The sequence below is a fragment of the Urocitellus parryii genome, chromosome 9 (assembly GCF_045843805.1).
Source record: "Urocitellus parryii isolate mUroPar1 chromosome 9, mUroPar1.hap1, whole genome shotgun sequence".
Classification (NCBI taxonomy): domain Eukaryota; kingdom Metazoa; phylum Chordata; class Mammalia; order Rodentia; family Sciuridae; genus Urocitellus; species Urocitellus parryii.
Window position 1 is genome coordinate 17,249,909 of NC_135539.1, and position 15,310 is coordinate 17,265,218.

At 46.4% G+C, this 15,310-nt stretch overlaps 1 protein-coding gene across 10 annotated transcripts in view; it reads left to right on the plus strand.

Annotated features, from left to right (window-relative positions):
- Window positions 1-15,310, plus strand: part of Slc5a11 (solute carrier family 5 member 11) — a 39,478-nt gene that overhangs the window by 6,642 nt on the left and 17,526 nt on the right. For 3 of the 10 annotated variants that reach the window (XM_026392111.2, XM_026392105.2, XM_026392109.2), the window contains exons 3-7: window positions 1,147-1,251; window positions 2,736-2,795; window positions 6,414-6,518; window positions 7,256-7,361; window positions 9,238-9,318. In XM_026392111.2, the coding sequence (XP_026247896.1) occupies window positions 1,147-1,251; window positions 2,736-2,795; window positions 6,414-6,518; window positions 7,256-7,361; window positions 9,238-9,318 (457 nt within the window). The remainder of the gene's footprint in view (window positions 1-1,146; window positions 1,252-2,735; window positions 2,796-6,413; window positions 6,519-7,255; window positions 7,362-9,237; window positions 9,319-15,310) is intronic. The other 7 variants (XM_026392106.2, XM_077802559.1, XM_026392107.2 and 4 more) reach the window with 5 other exon arrangements.

Sequence of the window (15,310 nt, forward strand, 5' to 3'; positions counted from 1 at the left end):
CAAATTGCAATCCTCCTGCCTCAGCCTCCTGAGTCTCTGGGATTACAGGCATGCCCTGATGACACTTGGATTCAACATTTTGCCAGAGGTCCCAGTCAGGGAAATTTACAAGAAAAACAAATAGTCACCCTGATTGAAGAGGAAAACAGAAATCTCTCTCAATTTGCATACAATATGATCTTGCACATAGGAACTAAGTAACCAACAAAATGCTACTCAAGGTTATAAATGAGTTCAGTAAGACTGCAGAATATAAGATCAATGTTGAAAGTTCATTGTATTTTAGCCCGGCACAGTGGTGCACGCCTGTCATTTTAGCAGCTCCGGAGGCTGAGACAGGAGGATCGCAAGTTCAAAGCCAGCCTCAGAAATTGAGTAAGGCCCTAAGCAACTCAGGGAGGTCCTGTCTCAAAATAAAATATAAGAAGGGCTGGGGATGTGGCTCAGGGGTTAAGCGTCCCTGAGTCAAATCCTGGCACACACACACACACAAAAAAGAAGTCCATTGTAATTTTATATACTAGTAATGAATAATCTGAAAATGAAATTAAGAGAATAATTCCATTAACAATGGCATCAAAAATAAAATACCTTTGATAACAGGTGGGTAACACACACTGCAAACATCATTAGACAAGTTAAAGAACTAATGGATTGAAAAGACACCCTGTCACAGCCAAGGGCTGTCCCGTCCAATCAGCAGAGAGCAGAGTCTGGAATCAGGGAGTACAGTCTTGACCACTTCCTCCCGGAAGGAAGGCTGGTGATGTGAGCAGCAAGGGGTGAGGAAGAGTCATCAGGCTCCGAGAATTCTCATCAGGAAGCATTTACATCAGTGCCTGTCATTCTCCCCTCCCCGCCAAGGACGCGGCGCACGGTTGTTCAAGCTGTGCACTGTGTTCCTCTAGGGGGCGCAATTCAATCTGTAGGCGTTGGAGGGGAGGTGTGCCTGTTTAACCATTTCTGATGGGTGGCTGCCAAAGAGCCGGGAGGGAGGGTCTTTTTCTAATTTGAACAAAGATGCCAGACAGAGAAGGGTGGGCTCTCTTTCTCCTCTTTACTTGCCTTGGTCCCTTTGGAACCTGGACAGAACTGGGGGGTGGGACAGTTCTTGGCTGCACCGTCTGATCCATCTGTCCCCGGCAGGTGGGCGCATCCTTGTTCGCCAGCAATGTCGGAAGTGGACATTTCCTTGGTCTGGCGGGGTCAGGGGCTGCTGTGGGTATCTCGGTCACTGCTTATGAGCTGAATGTAAGTATTTCACCCCGGACTCGGCACCTGGCCTCTACCTGGTGGGGGCGCCTGGGGAGAAGTGGTGAATGCCCTGCACTTTATTTCATTGACTTCATTGTTTGGTACCAGGGATTGAACCCAGGGGTGCTTAACCACTGAGCCACATCCCCAGGCCTTTTTTAAAAGTTGTTTATTTGGAAGCAGGTTTTTTTTGCTAAGTTGCTTAGGGCCTCGCTAAGTTGCTGAGGCTGGCTTTGAACTTGCGATCCTCCTGCCTCAGCCTCCAGAGCCGCTGGGATAACAGGCGTGCACCACCCATGCACTTTAAAAAGCAGAACAGCACTTTTTGAAAACAGGAACAGGAGGCTCAAAGGTCCTCCATCAGCAAACCTCCCTAGGTCTGTGAGCCTCAGACGTCCCTGCGTTTGCTTGGTGACTCCAACAATAGAGATTTGGAGAAGACAATTCGGAATCCCTCCCTCTCAGGTGCAGAAAAAGGATGATGTCATGGGTCATCAGTTGTCCATCCCAAAAATCCTATGGCTCAGTGGTATTTGTCTTTTGGTGTTTTTTTTTTTTTTTAACCCTCGCGATACCCATGAGAAGACACATTTCTACACAGCAGAATTCACACTGGATTATTTTTCCTGGGAAGGGACCTTGTGTTTATTAATGATGCCCTTCATCTTCATCATGACTAACATTTTTTAAATGCTTACTCTATGCTAGGCTGCATATACTATCGCATTATGAAATTCAGTTACAGACTAGAATCCGACTACTTGGGTTCATATCCTGGTTTCAATGTTTATAAGCTCTGTGACCCTGGGCAAGTTACTTAACCTCTCTGAGCCTCGTAGAGCCACTGAGCTCCATCTCCAACCTGGACTTATGTCTAAGAAACAGTTTCTGAAGTCGCTTCCTCGTCTCTACCTGCCACGTAGAGACATTAAGAGAATTAAGTGAATTAATAAGTGAATTAATGCTTGGAAAGGCTGAAGAGGAATTCCTGGCATATAGTAATTGCTTGGTAAATGTCATCTCACCGATTTCCCTGCAGCAAAATAGTGAGGTGCTGTGATTCTCATTCCACAATTGAGCAGACTGAGTCTCAGCAGCTCTCCCAGCATCCCCAGCTATGCCTGAGCGTGTCCAGTCTTTGAGCCCAGGTCGGCCTTAGCCACTGCCAAGGAGAGAGGAAGAACAACTTGATGCACCGGCTGGCGTGGGGGTGGTGGTGGTGGTGAGGGGACATTCAGGCTACACAAAACTAGAGGGCGTCACAAAGGCTTCTGTTTCCACTCTTCCCTTCCCTCCTTAATTCTCTTCTCCCCATTTTTAAAAATGGAAAGCCGAAGGCCAGGGAAGGTGAACCATGCAGCAAAATAAGACACAAAATGAGGTGGAGTTCAGGTCAGGTTCCCTCAGGGTGCAGAGAGACAGCTGGATCGGCACCTCGTTGTGAGCTGGGAGTCAACTTCTGCCTGTGTCTTTTTGGGCAGGGTTTATTTTCTGTGTTGATGTTGTCGTGGATCTTCCTCCCCATCTACATCGCTGGCCAGGTGAGTCTGAGGAGCTTCAGGTGGGATGGGAGGGGAAGACACTCTGGGGGAAATGCTGGGCTGGCCTTCCCTGTCCTCGGGCCCATGGACATCCATAAGAGGTCCCAGCTCTGGGGAGGGATGAGGCACAGGTGAGGGCACTAGGAACCCTGAGCAGCTCCGACTTCATAATCCACACCCTAAGGTGCACATGGGGTGCTCAGGGGCTGGAAAGAATTGGGCTCAGAATTGTTTTAATGCCCAAACACAAATAATAATTAAAAAAAATCTCTTTAGGTGTGGTGACTCACGCCTATAATCTCAGTGACTAGAGAGGCTGAAGCAGGAGGATTTCAAGTTCAAAGCCAGCCTCAGCAAAAGTGAGGCCCGAAGCAGCTCAGGGAGACCCTGTCTCCAAATAAAATACAAAAAGAGGCTGGGGATGTGGCTCAGTGGTCGAGTGCCCCTGAGTTCAATCCCTAGTACCAAAAAAAAAAAAAACAAAAAAACCCAAAAAACACCTGAAGCTTAATGTCCCCTTGGAGCCTTAGAAGGACCACGGGCCTCCCTTTCAGCCTCAAGTAATCACTTCCTGACTTTCCTTTGCAGTTTTTATCACACCTACCTGAACAATATCATTTGATGGAGCTTTTATCTATAATCACATATACATTGAATCAGGGGTAGCATATTTTATTTTTTTAAGTAATGCATTGTACTGACACATAATAGTTGAGTTCATTTTGACAAAATCATATGTTCATGGAACGTGATCTACTCGGTTTCTGTCCCTGGTCCCCCTCCTTTTCCCTCCCTCCTCCCTCCCCCTCTTCTCCACCCCCTACTTTTCTGGCACTTTACCACTGAGCCACATCACCAGCCCTTTTGTATTTCTTATTTTCATATTTTGAGACAGAGTTGTTTAGGGCCTTGCTAAGTTTCGGAGACTGGCCTTGAACTTGCAATCCTCCTGCCTCGGCCTCCTGAGGGACCCCACAGAGGGTAGTCACATTGATCCTGTCTTTCACATCTTTTTTTTTTTAAATCTTGTCATATCACAAAGGCATAAAGATATTCTCCCATGTATACAAGAGGAAGAGTCTCTTCCTCTTCTCTTTGGCCACGTGGTGAGCAGTTGGGTTCCATCATGCTCTCCCACCGTGATGTGCTGCCTCAGGTCCAGAGCAATGGAGCCAACCGATCCTGGGCTAAACATGAACCCAAACTAAAGTGTGAGCCAGAACAAGCTTCTTTTTATAAAAGGACTATCTTGGGTATCTGCTATAATGACAGGAAGTCTAAGACTTTTGCCCATTTTTCTATTAGGTTACGTGTCTTGTTTTATTGATTTGTTCTCATTCTCCATAGATTCTAGAAACAAGTCCTTAGGATGGTTGTGTGTTAACAGATTTCTTTTTTTTCTACTCGAGTTGCTTTCATACAGTACCTTTCAATAAGCAGGTCTCGATTTTACTGTAGTCACATTGATCCCGTCTTTTACATCTTGTTTTTTTTTTTTTTAATCTTGTCATATCACAAAGGCATAAAGATATTCTCCCACGTATACTTTTTTTTCTAGAACTTTCCACCTCCACCTAGAATTCATTTTTGCCTACCATATTTGGAGAATAGTGTCCTGCAAATATCGCCCACTAAGGCAATCACACTCTAATTTGATTTATGAACGTGCAAAATAAGCTCTGCCCTCGGGGGCCACCCGTCTCTCCACTCATTTCCATTATTTTGTACATTTTCCCAAATCTTATTCATCCTTCAGATTTTTAGATCCAGCATCGATTTTTCCAGGAAACCCTTTCTGAGCTCCCCCTCCGCTTAAATCTCCTCCTCTGTTGTGTTTTCTCGGGTTGCTGTTTTGCATTCGCTTGTGTGATTATTAATCTGACTTTTCCACGAGACCAGGGTTCTCAGCCTTGGTACCAGTGATGTTTGGGGCTGGGTCATTCTTTGTCGTGTGTGTGTGTGTGTGTGTGTGTGTGTGTGTGTGTGTGTGTCTGTGGTGGTTAAGGGGGGAGTTCTGTGCATTCCAGGATGTTGAACAACATCTCTGGTCTCTATCCTGGGCTTCCAGTAGCTCGTCCCCAAATTGTGACAGCCAGAATGTTTCCATCATTGCCAAAATCTCCCTGGGGGGTGAAAACTCTTGCCTGGTTGAGAATCATTGCACTAGACTGCTGTGTCTCTCCCAGGAGGGTGGGGGCCACCTGTTTTCTCCCCCACCCCCACCTGGCTTGCCGGCCAGTTGTCTCTCCTGTCCTCCACTCTGAGCCTGGGCCCAGCCTCCCCCCTCCAGCTGCCTCCCATCTCTCCCCAGAATCTGCTCCCTAGACCAGGCAAAAGTGTATGGTAGAGCCATTTCCCAAAAATTTGGAACACAGTGACTCTTGGGGCGGTTCTAGGTATTGGTCCTGGGCTCCTACTCTGAGTCACATAGTGAAGTCATTTCCTTCCCATAATCTTTCAGGTTTTAAAAATTATTTTTAAAATAAGTTTTATTTTACTTGACACATCATAATCACACGTGTCTCTGGGGCGCAGGGCATTGTGATGTCTTGGTACATGAACACGTTGCAAAATGATTCATTGCAGGAACTCGGGGGGCAAAGTCTCACGTCTTAATCATTCAACAGCTCTCTCTCTGTCTCTCTCTCCTTGTCAAGAAAGAGTGAGTAGGTGGGCGAGATTCAGGAGGCTGAGGCAGGAGAATTGCAAGTTCAAGGCCAGCCTCAGCAATCAACTTAGTGAGACTGTCTCAAACTAAAAAATAAAAAGGGCTGGGAGTGTAGCTCAGTGGTAAACCACCCTTGGGTTAAATGCCCAGTACAAAAAAAAAAAAAAAATTCTTTGCTATACAACAATAATTTGCCAGAAGAGAATAGAAACTAAATGGTCCCTATCATTCCTATATTTATTTTTGAGGGTTCCCTTAAATTTAGGACTGGGGTTTTTTTGTTGTTATTTGTTTTTTATTTTTGGCACTGGGAATTGAATCCAGGGGGGGCTTAATAACCACCGAGCCACGTCCCCAGCAACCTTTTTAAGAAATATTTCACTGACAGCCTCTGGGATTACAGGTGTGCACCATGTCACCCGGCTCTTAGGACTGGTTTTCTATTACAGAAGTGATTTAAAGTATCTTTTTTTAAAGATAAGTTTATGTAAATAAGAAAGTGTGCCAATTAGAAAAAAAAATGTTGAATAAAACATAATCCTGGCCGGGCACAGTGGCACGTGCCTGCAGTCCCAGCTACTTGGGATCCCGGGGGCCAGCCTGGGCAAATCAGCAAGAGCCTGTCTCAAGTTAAAAAGTAAAAAGCTGGTGGTAGAGGGCCCCCGGGCTCAGTCCCCAATACTGCTCAAACAGAACAGGCTCCGGCCACCGTAGGGGGACACTCCATGTGGGGATGTGATAGTGGGGTACACATCCCTGCACAGAGCCCCACTGCTCCACTCTCTGGGCCCCTTTACCCTTCTTCCTTCTTCGGTGCCCCGTTAAGAATCCCAGGAAGACCCTGTGGGAGTCTGGCTTTGGGGCAGGGCGGGCCTGGACAGGGCTGGTGGCGGGGGACCTGGTGTCCAGAGCCAGCTGGAGGTGAAAGCTGGCTCCCACCCGCTCCCCAGGTCACCACGATGCCCGAGTACCTGCGGAGGCGCTTCGGGGGCAGCAGGATCTCCATCACCCTGGCGGTGATCTACCTGTTCATGTACATCTTCACCAAGATATCGGTAAGTGGGGGGGTCGCGGCCTGGCCTGGCCCTGCAGCATGGCGGGAAGATGGGTGGCAGCCCATCTCGGGGCTGTCCCCTCCCCATCTGCCCCTTCCCCTTCTCAGTTTCGGGGGGGTGGTAAGAGGAGGCTGGGAGACAGGGCAGGCCGAGGGGGGGAGGACGCCTTCTCCACCCGACACCCAGCGCAGTCTCTCTGGGTTTCTTGGGGAGTCAGGGAATGGAACTGCCAGAGCCCCCCAGCCCTTGGCGGGGACCCCCCTCTTCCTCCTGGTCAGGTCGTGATTAGCTCTTCATCAGAGGCACAGAGGGCAAGCTGGACGTGCCCACCCCGACCTCTGGATGGCAGATCGCCTGGACAGTGGCCACCCAGACGTGCCACCTCGGGGGGCACGTGGTCTCAGCAGGCCTGGCTCGGCCGAGCAGCTGGGGTGGGGAGGGACGTGCCCCAGGTGAGGGGACCAGGGGAGGCAGAAGGAGTTCCCCTGGAACCAAAGAGCTCCAGGCTCAAAGGACAGACTCGGGATCCCTTCTAGAATGTTCCTTTGCAAACCCTGGAGAACGTACAGCTGCTGCGAAGCCTTGCAGGGAGTCACATCTCAGAAGGGGTTCACCGGTGAGAGAAAGGGGGTTGGCATTTCAGAAGGTTTCTGCTGACCCTGGAGAAACTGTGCTGCAATGTCCATCCCTTCATCCCCACATCCCTCCGCTCATCTGTCACACTCTTGTCCCCGCAGGTGGACATGTATGCGGGCGCCATCTTCATCCAGCAGTCTCTGCACCTAGACCTCTACCTCTCGGTGGTGGGGCTCCTGGCCATCACGGCTCTGTACACCGTTGCAGGTATGACCCAGCCAGGGCTGGTGCCGGAGAGGTGGGAGGGGTTTCTGATGTCCCAGGGTGTGGGGACCCTGAAACCTCCCTCCACACCCCGTTAGATGGATCTTGGCCCTGACCTAAAGAAAAGGGGGTTGCCAACTAGGAAAAAGAATTTTTTAAATGCACCATACACACTGTTTTTTGTTCCCTGTACCCCAGAACTATTTATTGAGGACCTACTAAGAGTATGGGTATTCACATGCAGAATACGAGCCTGGGTATTTAACTCTTGCAATTCTGGAGCCTTGAGATTGAGCAGCTTTATCTTCCCCGCCCCCAGATGTGTGTCCTAGGAAAATTGCCGAGCACATAGTAGGGCCTTGACTGTTTTTGAATGTTTACCTTCTCATCTGCTCCAGCTTCACCTTCTCTGCTTCCTGTTGGTACAATAAAATTCACTCCACAAATGTGCATCTGTACACACACACATACACACAACTGGTGTGTAAAAGAAAAATTTTCACACCTACTATGTGCTGGACATTGTCCTAAGAATTGGGGCATAGAAATAAGCAAGAGAGACAAAAATCTCTACCCCAGAGGAACTTACATCCTAAGCATAAAATAGCAAATGTTTGCCGGGCACAGTTGGGCACGCCTGTCATCCCAGCGTCTCGGGAGTCTGAAGCAGGAAGATCACAAGTTCAAAGCCAGCCTCAGAAACTTCATGCGGCCCTAAGCAACTCAGTGACACCCTGTCTCTAAATAAAATGTCCAAAGGGCTGGGGATGCGGCTCAGTGGTTAAGTGCCCCTGAGTTCAATCCCAGGTACCAAAAAAAAAAAATCGCAAATGCTCAATTCACAGTAACCTCCTATAAATGAGAGTGGGTTTAAGTGACACTAAACTTTAGTTTCTCAATAACTTCAGGTGGATTCATCAGAGGGCAGCAGAGAAGGGAGGCCAGAAGCCAGGCTCCTCCCACTTGTTAGGGGGCTGGGCTTCTGCTGATCAGGAGGCGGAGTCAGGGAGAAAGCCACGCCCACACGCAGGGTTGGTTTGGGGATCACACACCGACCCTGCCCTCTAGTAGACAGGTGCACACAGACAGTGTCCTTTCCCTAGGACGGAGGGAGGAACAGGTGCTGACGGCTTGCCACCGTGACATCCTTGCACAGATTAGTCTTTGCAGTGCCCAGTGGAATCCTCTCAGGCTGACCACCTTGACCCTGTTCAGAAAGCCTAGGCGTCTCCGAATGCCTGGTCCTCACCTCCCTTTCCCGACGTTAGAAATAAAGCTGTTCAGAGCTTGGGGACCGTGGTGCAGGCATCAGTTCCTGGGTGGTGTGAGGTCACTTCCTGCTGGGCCAACACACCACCCACCCTGCAGGGACTTCCCCAAACCGGCTTATCATTTCCTGCACCTTCATGGCTCACCTGGGTGGTCGCTCTGCTGGCCTTGCCTTCATTGAACGGGAGTTGGACGGCACCCAGAAGGCTGGTGGGACCCAGATGGCCCTCACATGGGGGTGGGCAGCAGGGGCAGCCGGCTGGGCGGCCCCTCCAGATGGCCACCACCCTCCACTAGGTGAGACTGGGCTGCTGAAAGCCGCTGCTCTCAGGGCAGAGTAAGAACCAAAGCCACCGGGCTCCTGGAGGGCCAGGCTTGGAGCCACACAGTGTCACTTCTACCAAGATCAGAGCAAGTCACAGGGCCATCTGCTGCTCCGCATCAGAGGAGCAGCCACTCCCCACTGCAGAATGTGCAGGCACACGGGGAAGGGTCAGGTACCGTCTAGGCCATCAGCCAGACTTAGGAAGTCTCTGTGGGTTCTTGACCTTGCGGGTTCCCTCGGTGACCCTCAGAGGACCTGGTCCTCACCTAGCGCTCGTTCCCGCAGGTGGCCTGGCGGCGGTGATCTACACAGACGCTCTGCAGACTGTGATCATGCTCCTGGGCGCTCTCATCCTGATGGGCTACAGTAAGTGGGTCCTGCTGTCACTCTCGGGGACGACAGCGCACTGTGATCCGTGAGACTCCTGTCACGGGGGCTTTGCCTGAGACAGGGTTATTTTGGATAAAAGAGGATCGTGTTATCATGGACATTTCTGGATTTAAAAAAAAATATATTGTTAGCTGTAGATGGACACAAGACCTTTATTTTATTTATTTTTATGTGGTGCTGAGGATCGAGCCCAGGGCCTCACCTGTGCCGGGCAAACGCTCCACCTCTGAGCCACAACCTCAGCCCTTTTCTGTTTTGTTTTGTTTTGTTTTTTTAAGTAAAAATTAATATCCCTTCCTATGTGGATATGGATAAATCTATGAAAGGGTAACTCTTTCTTACAGAAGAATTCTGATAGATCAACAGAGATGAGATGGAGGAAATAGAAAATCACCCTTGGCTCACCAGAGTAATTACTGTTGCCGGTACTGTCAAGGCTTAGTGGTCCAGTTAGCGGGTGAAAGCTCATGAAGACATAGAATTCACAGAATATGAAAGTACATAACCTGAGCGGGGCACAGCGGCACACGCCTGTCATCCCAGGGACTCGGGAGGCTGAGGCAGGAGGATCACAAGTTCAAAGCCAGCCTCAGCAACTTGGTGAGAAAGAAGGAAAAAGAAAGAAAAATATTGCACCTGACATAGTTATTAGTTACAAAAGGAAAAATAGTCAGTATACAGTGAAGGAAACTGGCACACACCAGCATAACTAAGTGATCAAGGTTAAGACCCGCAGGGATAAGACGTATTGGTACCACGTACCTCCTGATCCTAGGCAGAGCACATCAGCTCTGTGCCATTCTTCTGTTGGTGGTGTTGTTCCTGGGGATTGAATCGAGGAGCACTCTACAATTGAGCCACATCCCCAGCCCTTTACATTTTTTTTTTTTTTTGATTTTGAGACAGCGTGTCACTAAATTGTTGAGGCTGGCTTCAAACTTGTGATCCTCCTGCCTCAGCCTCCCCAGTAGCTGGGATTATAAGCATCTGCCACTGCACCTGACTTACTCTGTGCCATTCTTGCCAAAAAATACATGCATCTTAGATGAAAAAGTGTGCTCTATAGGTGTAATGTGAATCGTGATGCCTTCTGCCATCATCTATAACAAATTAAACAAATAAACATAAACAAATAAACATAAACAAAATGTGCCGTCATATACAACAAGACACTGCCCGTAGTGCTGGAGGCTGGGAAGTCCAGAGTCCAGCTGCCGGCAGATTCTGTTTGATGAGCATAGACCTTCCGCTGTGTCCTCCCACGTGGACGGGGCAGCTAGTTGTCTGAGGTCTGTTTTATAAGGCCCTAGTCCTCCTCATGAGGAATCTGCCCTCACAGCCTAATCACATCCCAAAGTCCCCATTACCCCGGGGATGAGGTTCCAACATGCGGATTTAGGGGAGGACTCTAACACTGACAATAGCCAATGCTGATTTCTTCTTCCTTTCGGTAGCTGTACTGTGGTTAGGGGAGACGACAGCACTGGCTGTCTGTCCTGCCTGGTCCCCAGGTCAGGGGTGATCTGCTGTGGGGCTTTTGGAAAGTGACTGGATCAGGGGGCACTGATCTTATCAATGGGCTAATCCACCAATGACGTCTTACCCGCAGGGACTATTGGGAGGCAGTGGGAATCATAGTGGACCTAGGTGAAGGGGCGGGTCCTTGGGCACACGGGTGTGCTCTTGGGGACTATAAAGAGAGCTTCTCTCTGCTCCCCAGCTGCCTGAGCTGAGCGGCTTTCCTCCCCCACCCGCTGCTGCCATGATGCTCGGCCTCACCTCTGGCCAATAGATCTGGGCCAACCATCCGGCACCAGGAGCCAGAATCAAGTTTTCCTTCTTAAAAGTTGTTTTTCTCAGACTTTGTGTCTCAGTGACAAAAAGCTAATTCACTTATCCTTTAGAATATATGTTTAAGGTTTTTTTTTTTTCCTTAAAAGGTAAATAACAAAGAATCACAACCAAAAGTAAAAAAATATAATAGAATGCAAAGCATTACCTGTTTCAATCCAAGAAAATCAGATAAAAGTCTCTACTGACTGCAGTGATCAACTCTGGAGGGTTTATGGGGGGTGTGCTGTTATTATTCTTTTACTCAGCTACGTATTGTTTATTTCCTCCACAAAACTCAATATTTCTAGTTTGGGTGGGAAAAAAAAAAAAAACTCCGTTGCTATAATTTGCAAGTGGCATGTGTAAAAATAAGCATAACATAAGGCAAAAAGGATTCCACAGAGGGAAATATCTTTTAGATTCAAAATAGAAAATTGACAGCGAAGATATAATCTGTGTGTGTAAATAACATTGCAGCAAGATACACAAAAGCAAAGCTCGTCAGAATGAAGCTGACAGAAAACTAAGTAGAATGGAAATACTTTAGCACATGACAGAACAAGAAGCCAAAAGAAACATATTTAGAAGTAAAAAAATTTACATAAACAAATAAACATTAGTATCATAGTGAATGTTCCTTTTTCCCCAGCATCCTCAGAAACATCTAGAAAACTCAATCATGGAAAAAAATATTAAAAATCTGCAAAAATACCCAGGCTAACGTTATTCTATTACCTTACCCAGGAAAAACAAACGAAAACCAATTAAACTCATAACTATGAGTTTAAATTTACTTTCAATCTAATCACTTAGAATTTCACTTTATTTATTTTTTAAACAATACCTTTATTTTAATTATTTATTTTTATGTGGTGCTGAGGATGGAACCCAGCACCTCGCCCATGCTAGACGTGCGCTCTACCACTGAGCCACCACCCCAGCCCAATCACTTAGAATTTTAAAGCCGTCTCCCAAATAATACTCTGTATGCATCTGTGGTCCCCAGAACTTGGGGGACTGAGGAGGGAGGATTATTTGAGTTCACAAATGTGAGGCCAGCCTGGGAAACATAGTGAGACCCCCCGGTTTCAAAAAGAAAAAAAAATACAATTATGAATTATTCATAAAAAAATGATAAGAACATTTCATTTCCTACTTAATAGAGGAAGTTAAACACTATACTGTAAAAACATATATATATATTTTTTTTGGGGGGGGTACCAGGAATTAAACCAGGGTGCTTAACCCCTGAGCCACATCTCCAACTCTTTTTATTTTTTATTTAGAGACCGTGTTATGCTTTGGAGGTGAGGTGTCCCCAAAAGCATATGTGTGAGACAATTCGAGAAGGTTCACAGGAGTCCCCTGACAGGGATTTAACGGAGTGGTAATGAAGAGGTGGGGTGTGGGAATTGGGGCGCGGCTTTGGTGTACATATTTTATCTGGAGAGTGGAGTCTCTCTCCGCTTCCTGTGAGCTGCTTCCCTCTGTCACACACTCCGCAGTGACATTCAGTGTCACCTCATACCTGAGGAATGCAGCCAACCTTCTGTGGCTAAGACATCTGAAACCACCAGCCCTCAAATAAACCTTTCCTCCTCTACAATTGTTCTGATCAGGTCCTTTAGTCACAGCCACAAAAGAGCTGACTGAAATACAGGGTCTTGCTAGGTTGCTTGGGGCCTAAGTTGCTGAGGCTGGCCTTGAACTTTCGATCCTTCTGCCTCAGCCTCCAGAGCCACTGGGATTACAGGCATGCACCACGGCTCTCAGCTGTAAAAACATTTGTATCCATCAATGTGAAAGCCCAATTGAATGAATTAGAATTGAGAAAACTACAAAATGTCTTACTCCAGCATCTATTTTCATTGAAAAGAACAATAAAATATGGTGGCAAATCAAATCAATGAAAAAGAAGAAAAAAAATAAATGCAATATAATTAGGAATGAGGAAAAGAACTAAATACCCCAAAGCAAGAACATTAAATTATCAGGCTACACTACACACGGCTTTATGCCGATAAACATAAAAAAATCACTTTAAATTCATGCTTTTCCAGGAAAGTATGAATTATTAAATTTGACTCCAGAGAAACTAAGAGACTTAATAGTTCAATATTTAAGGAGAAATTCAAACCTAACACTAGAAGTTATCTCAGTAAAATCAGAGAAAAAGGATGCTACCTTATAAATTCTACAAAAATGAAACATATAAGATATACTTATTAAAAAGAAAGAAATAAAATTATTTGCTGATGATAACATCACGAGTTACCTAGGAGGGAAAAAATAAGAAAAACTGAAAAACTTGACTTAAAAATTGTGTAGTAAATCGAGACTATGTTCAAAATCATTCACTTTCATTCACTTTCATTCATTCATCCATTCTCTGGATTTTATTTGGTACCTGGCTAACTCCTACATTGGTGCTATTCAGTGTATGGGTTCCATGGACGGTTGCTTAGCAACCTTAGCATCACAGAGGAACTCACGAGCAAGCCAGAATCCTGGGCACCGCCCCTGCCCCCAGACCTGCTGAATCAGAATCTAATAATTTCCAGGTGATTCATATGCACATTAAAGCTCATGAAGTACTGGCCTACTCCAGTTTCACCTCTTCTCAGATAATTCTTTACTCAACTTTCCATATGATAGATAAAGTTCACCCATATGGGTGGGCCCAGATATGGACCAAAATCAAACTCATCAATACCACAAAGTCACTTAAAAATTTTTTTTTTAGTTGTAGATGGACAAATACCTTTATTTTGTTTATTCATTTTATGTGGTGCTCAGGATCAAACCCAACACCTTACACGTGTGAGGCAAGCATTCTACCCCTGAGCTACATACAACCCCAGCCCCCAACAAAGTATTTTTTTTTCAGGGTGATTATAGTTTGTAATAATTTATTGTATATTTCAAAATAGCTGGAAGAAAGGATTTTGAAAGTTCCTTTTTTCTGATCCTACTGGGATGACGTATAGATTTATGAAAATATATATTTTTCCCCATCCAAGCTCCCGATACAAAGAAAGAGTAAATGTCTGACTTGATGGATATGCAGATTACCCTAATTTGATCATTACACATTATATATTTACATAAGTATATTCAGAAATATTACATTGTACTGGGCATGGTGGTGCATGCCTGTAATCCCAGCGGCTCAGGAGGCTGAGGCAGGAGGATCGCCAATTCAAAGCCAGCCTCAGCAAAAGTGAGGCACTAAGCAACTCAGTGAGACCCTGTCTCTAAATAAAATACAAAAATGGGCTGGGGATGTGGCTCAGTAGTCCAGTGCCCCTGAGTTCAATTGCCAATACCACAGCCCCCCCCAAAAAAAGAAATAGCATACTGTGCCCCATAAATAGGTATAATTATTATGTGTCAAAAATAATAAAAGGATAATTTCTCAGGGAAATAAAGTGGGACAAAAAATTGACCATCAAGATAACAGTTTTGCCGGGCATTGGTGGTGAACCCCTATAATCCCAACAACTCGGGAGGCTGAGGCAGGAGGATCACATGTTCAAAGCCAGCCTCAGCAACTTACTAAGGCCCTGAACAACTTAGTGAGACCGTGTCTCAAAAAATTGAAAGGGCTTGGGATGTGGCTCAGTGGTTAAACACCCCTGGGTTCAATCCCCTGTCTCCAAAAAGATAACAGTTTGGTTTTTATCTCAGTATCCACTGTTCACCACAATCCTCAGTAAAGATGGGACAGAATGCTGGTTACATGTCATTCTGACCCAAGTGGATACACCAATCTGCTCTCCTCCATGTTAAAAAACAAAATTGCTAGGGGTGGTGGTGCATACTAATCCCAGTGACTGGAGAGGCTGAGGCAGGAGGATTGCAACTTTGTGGCCAGCCTCAGCAACTTAGACTGTGTCTCAAAATAAAAAAAGTAAAAAGGACTGGGGATACAGTTCAGAGATAGACTGCCCCTGGATTCAGTCCCCAGCAGTGGGAAACGCAGAATGTGGTCCAGAGAGAGCAATCTTGAATCCTTTCAATAAATAAAATCAGCTGCAGAAGACCGTAGTCTGTTTTCAGGAATAGCTCAGTTTTGTGTGCCAAGTATTTTATGTGCATTATCACAAGCGTCCTTGCCCCAAGGTAGAGATTGTGG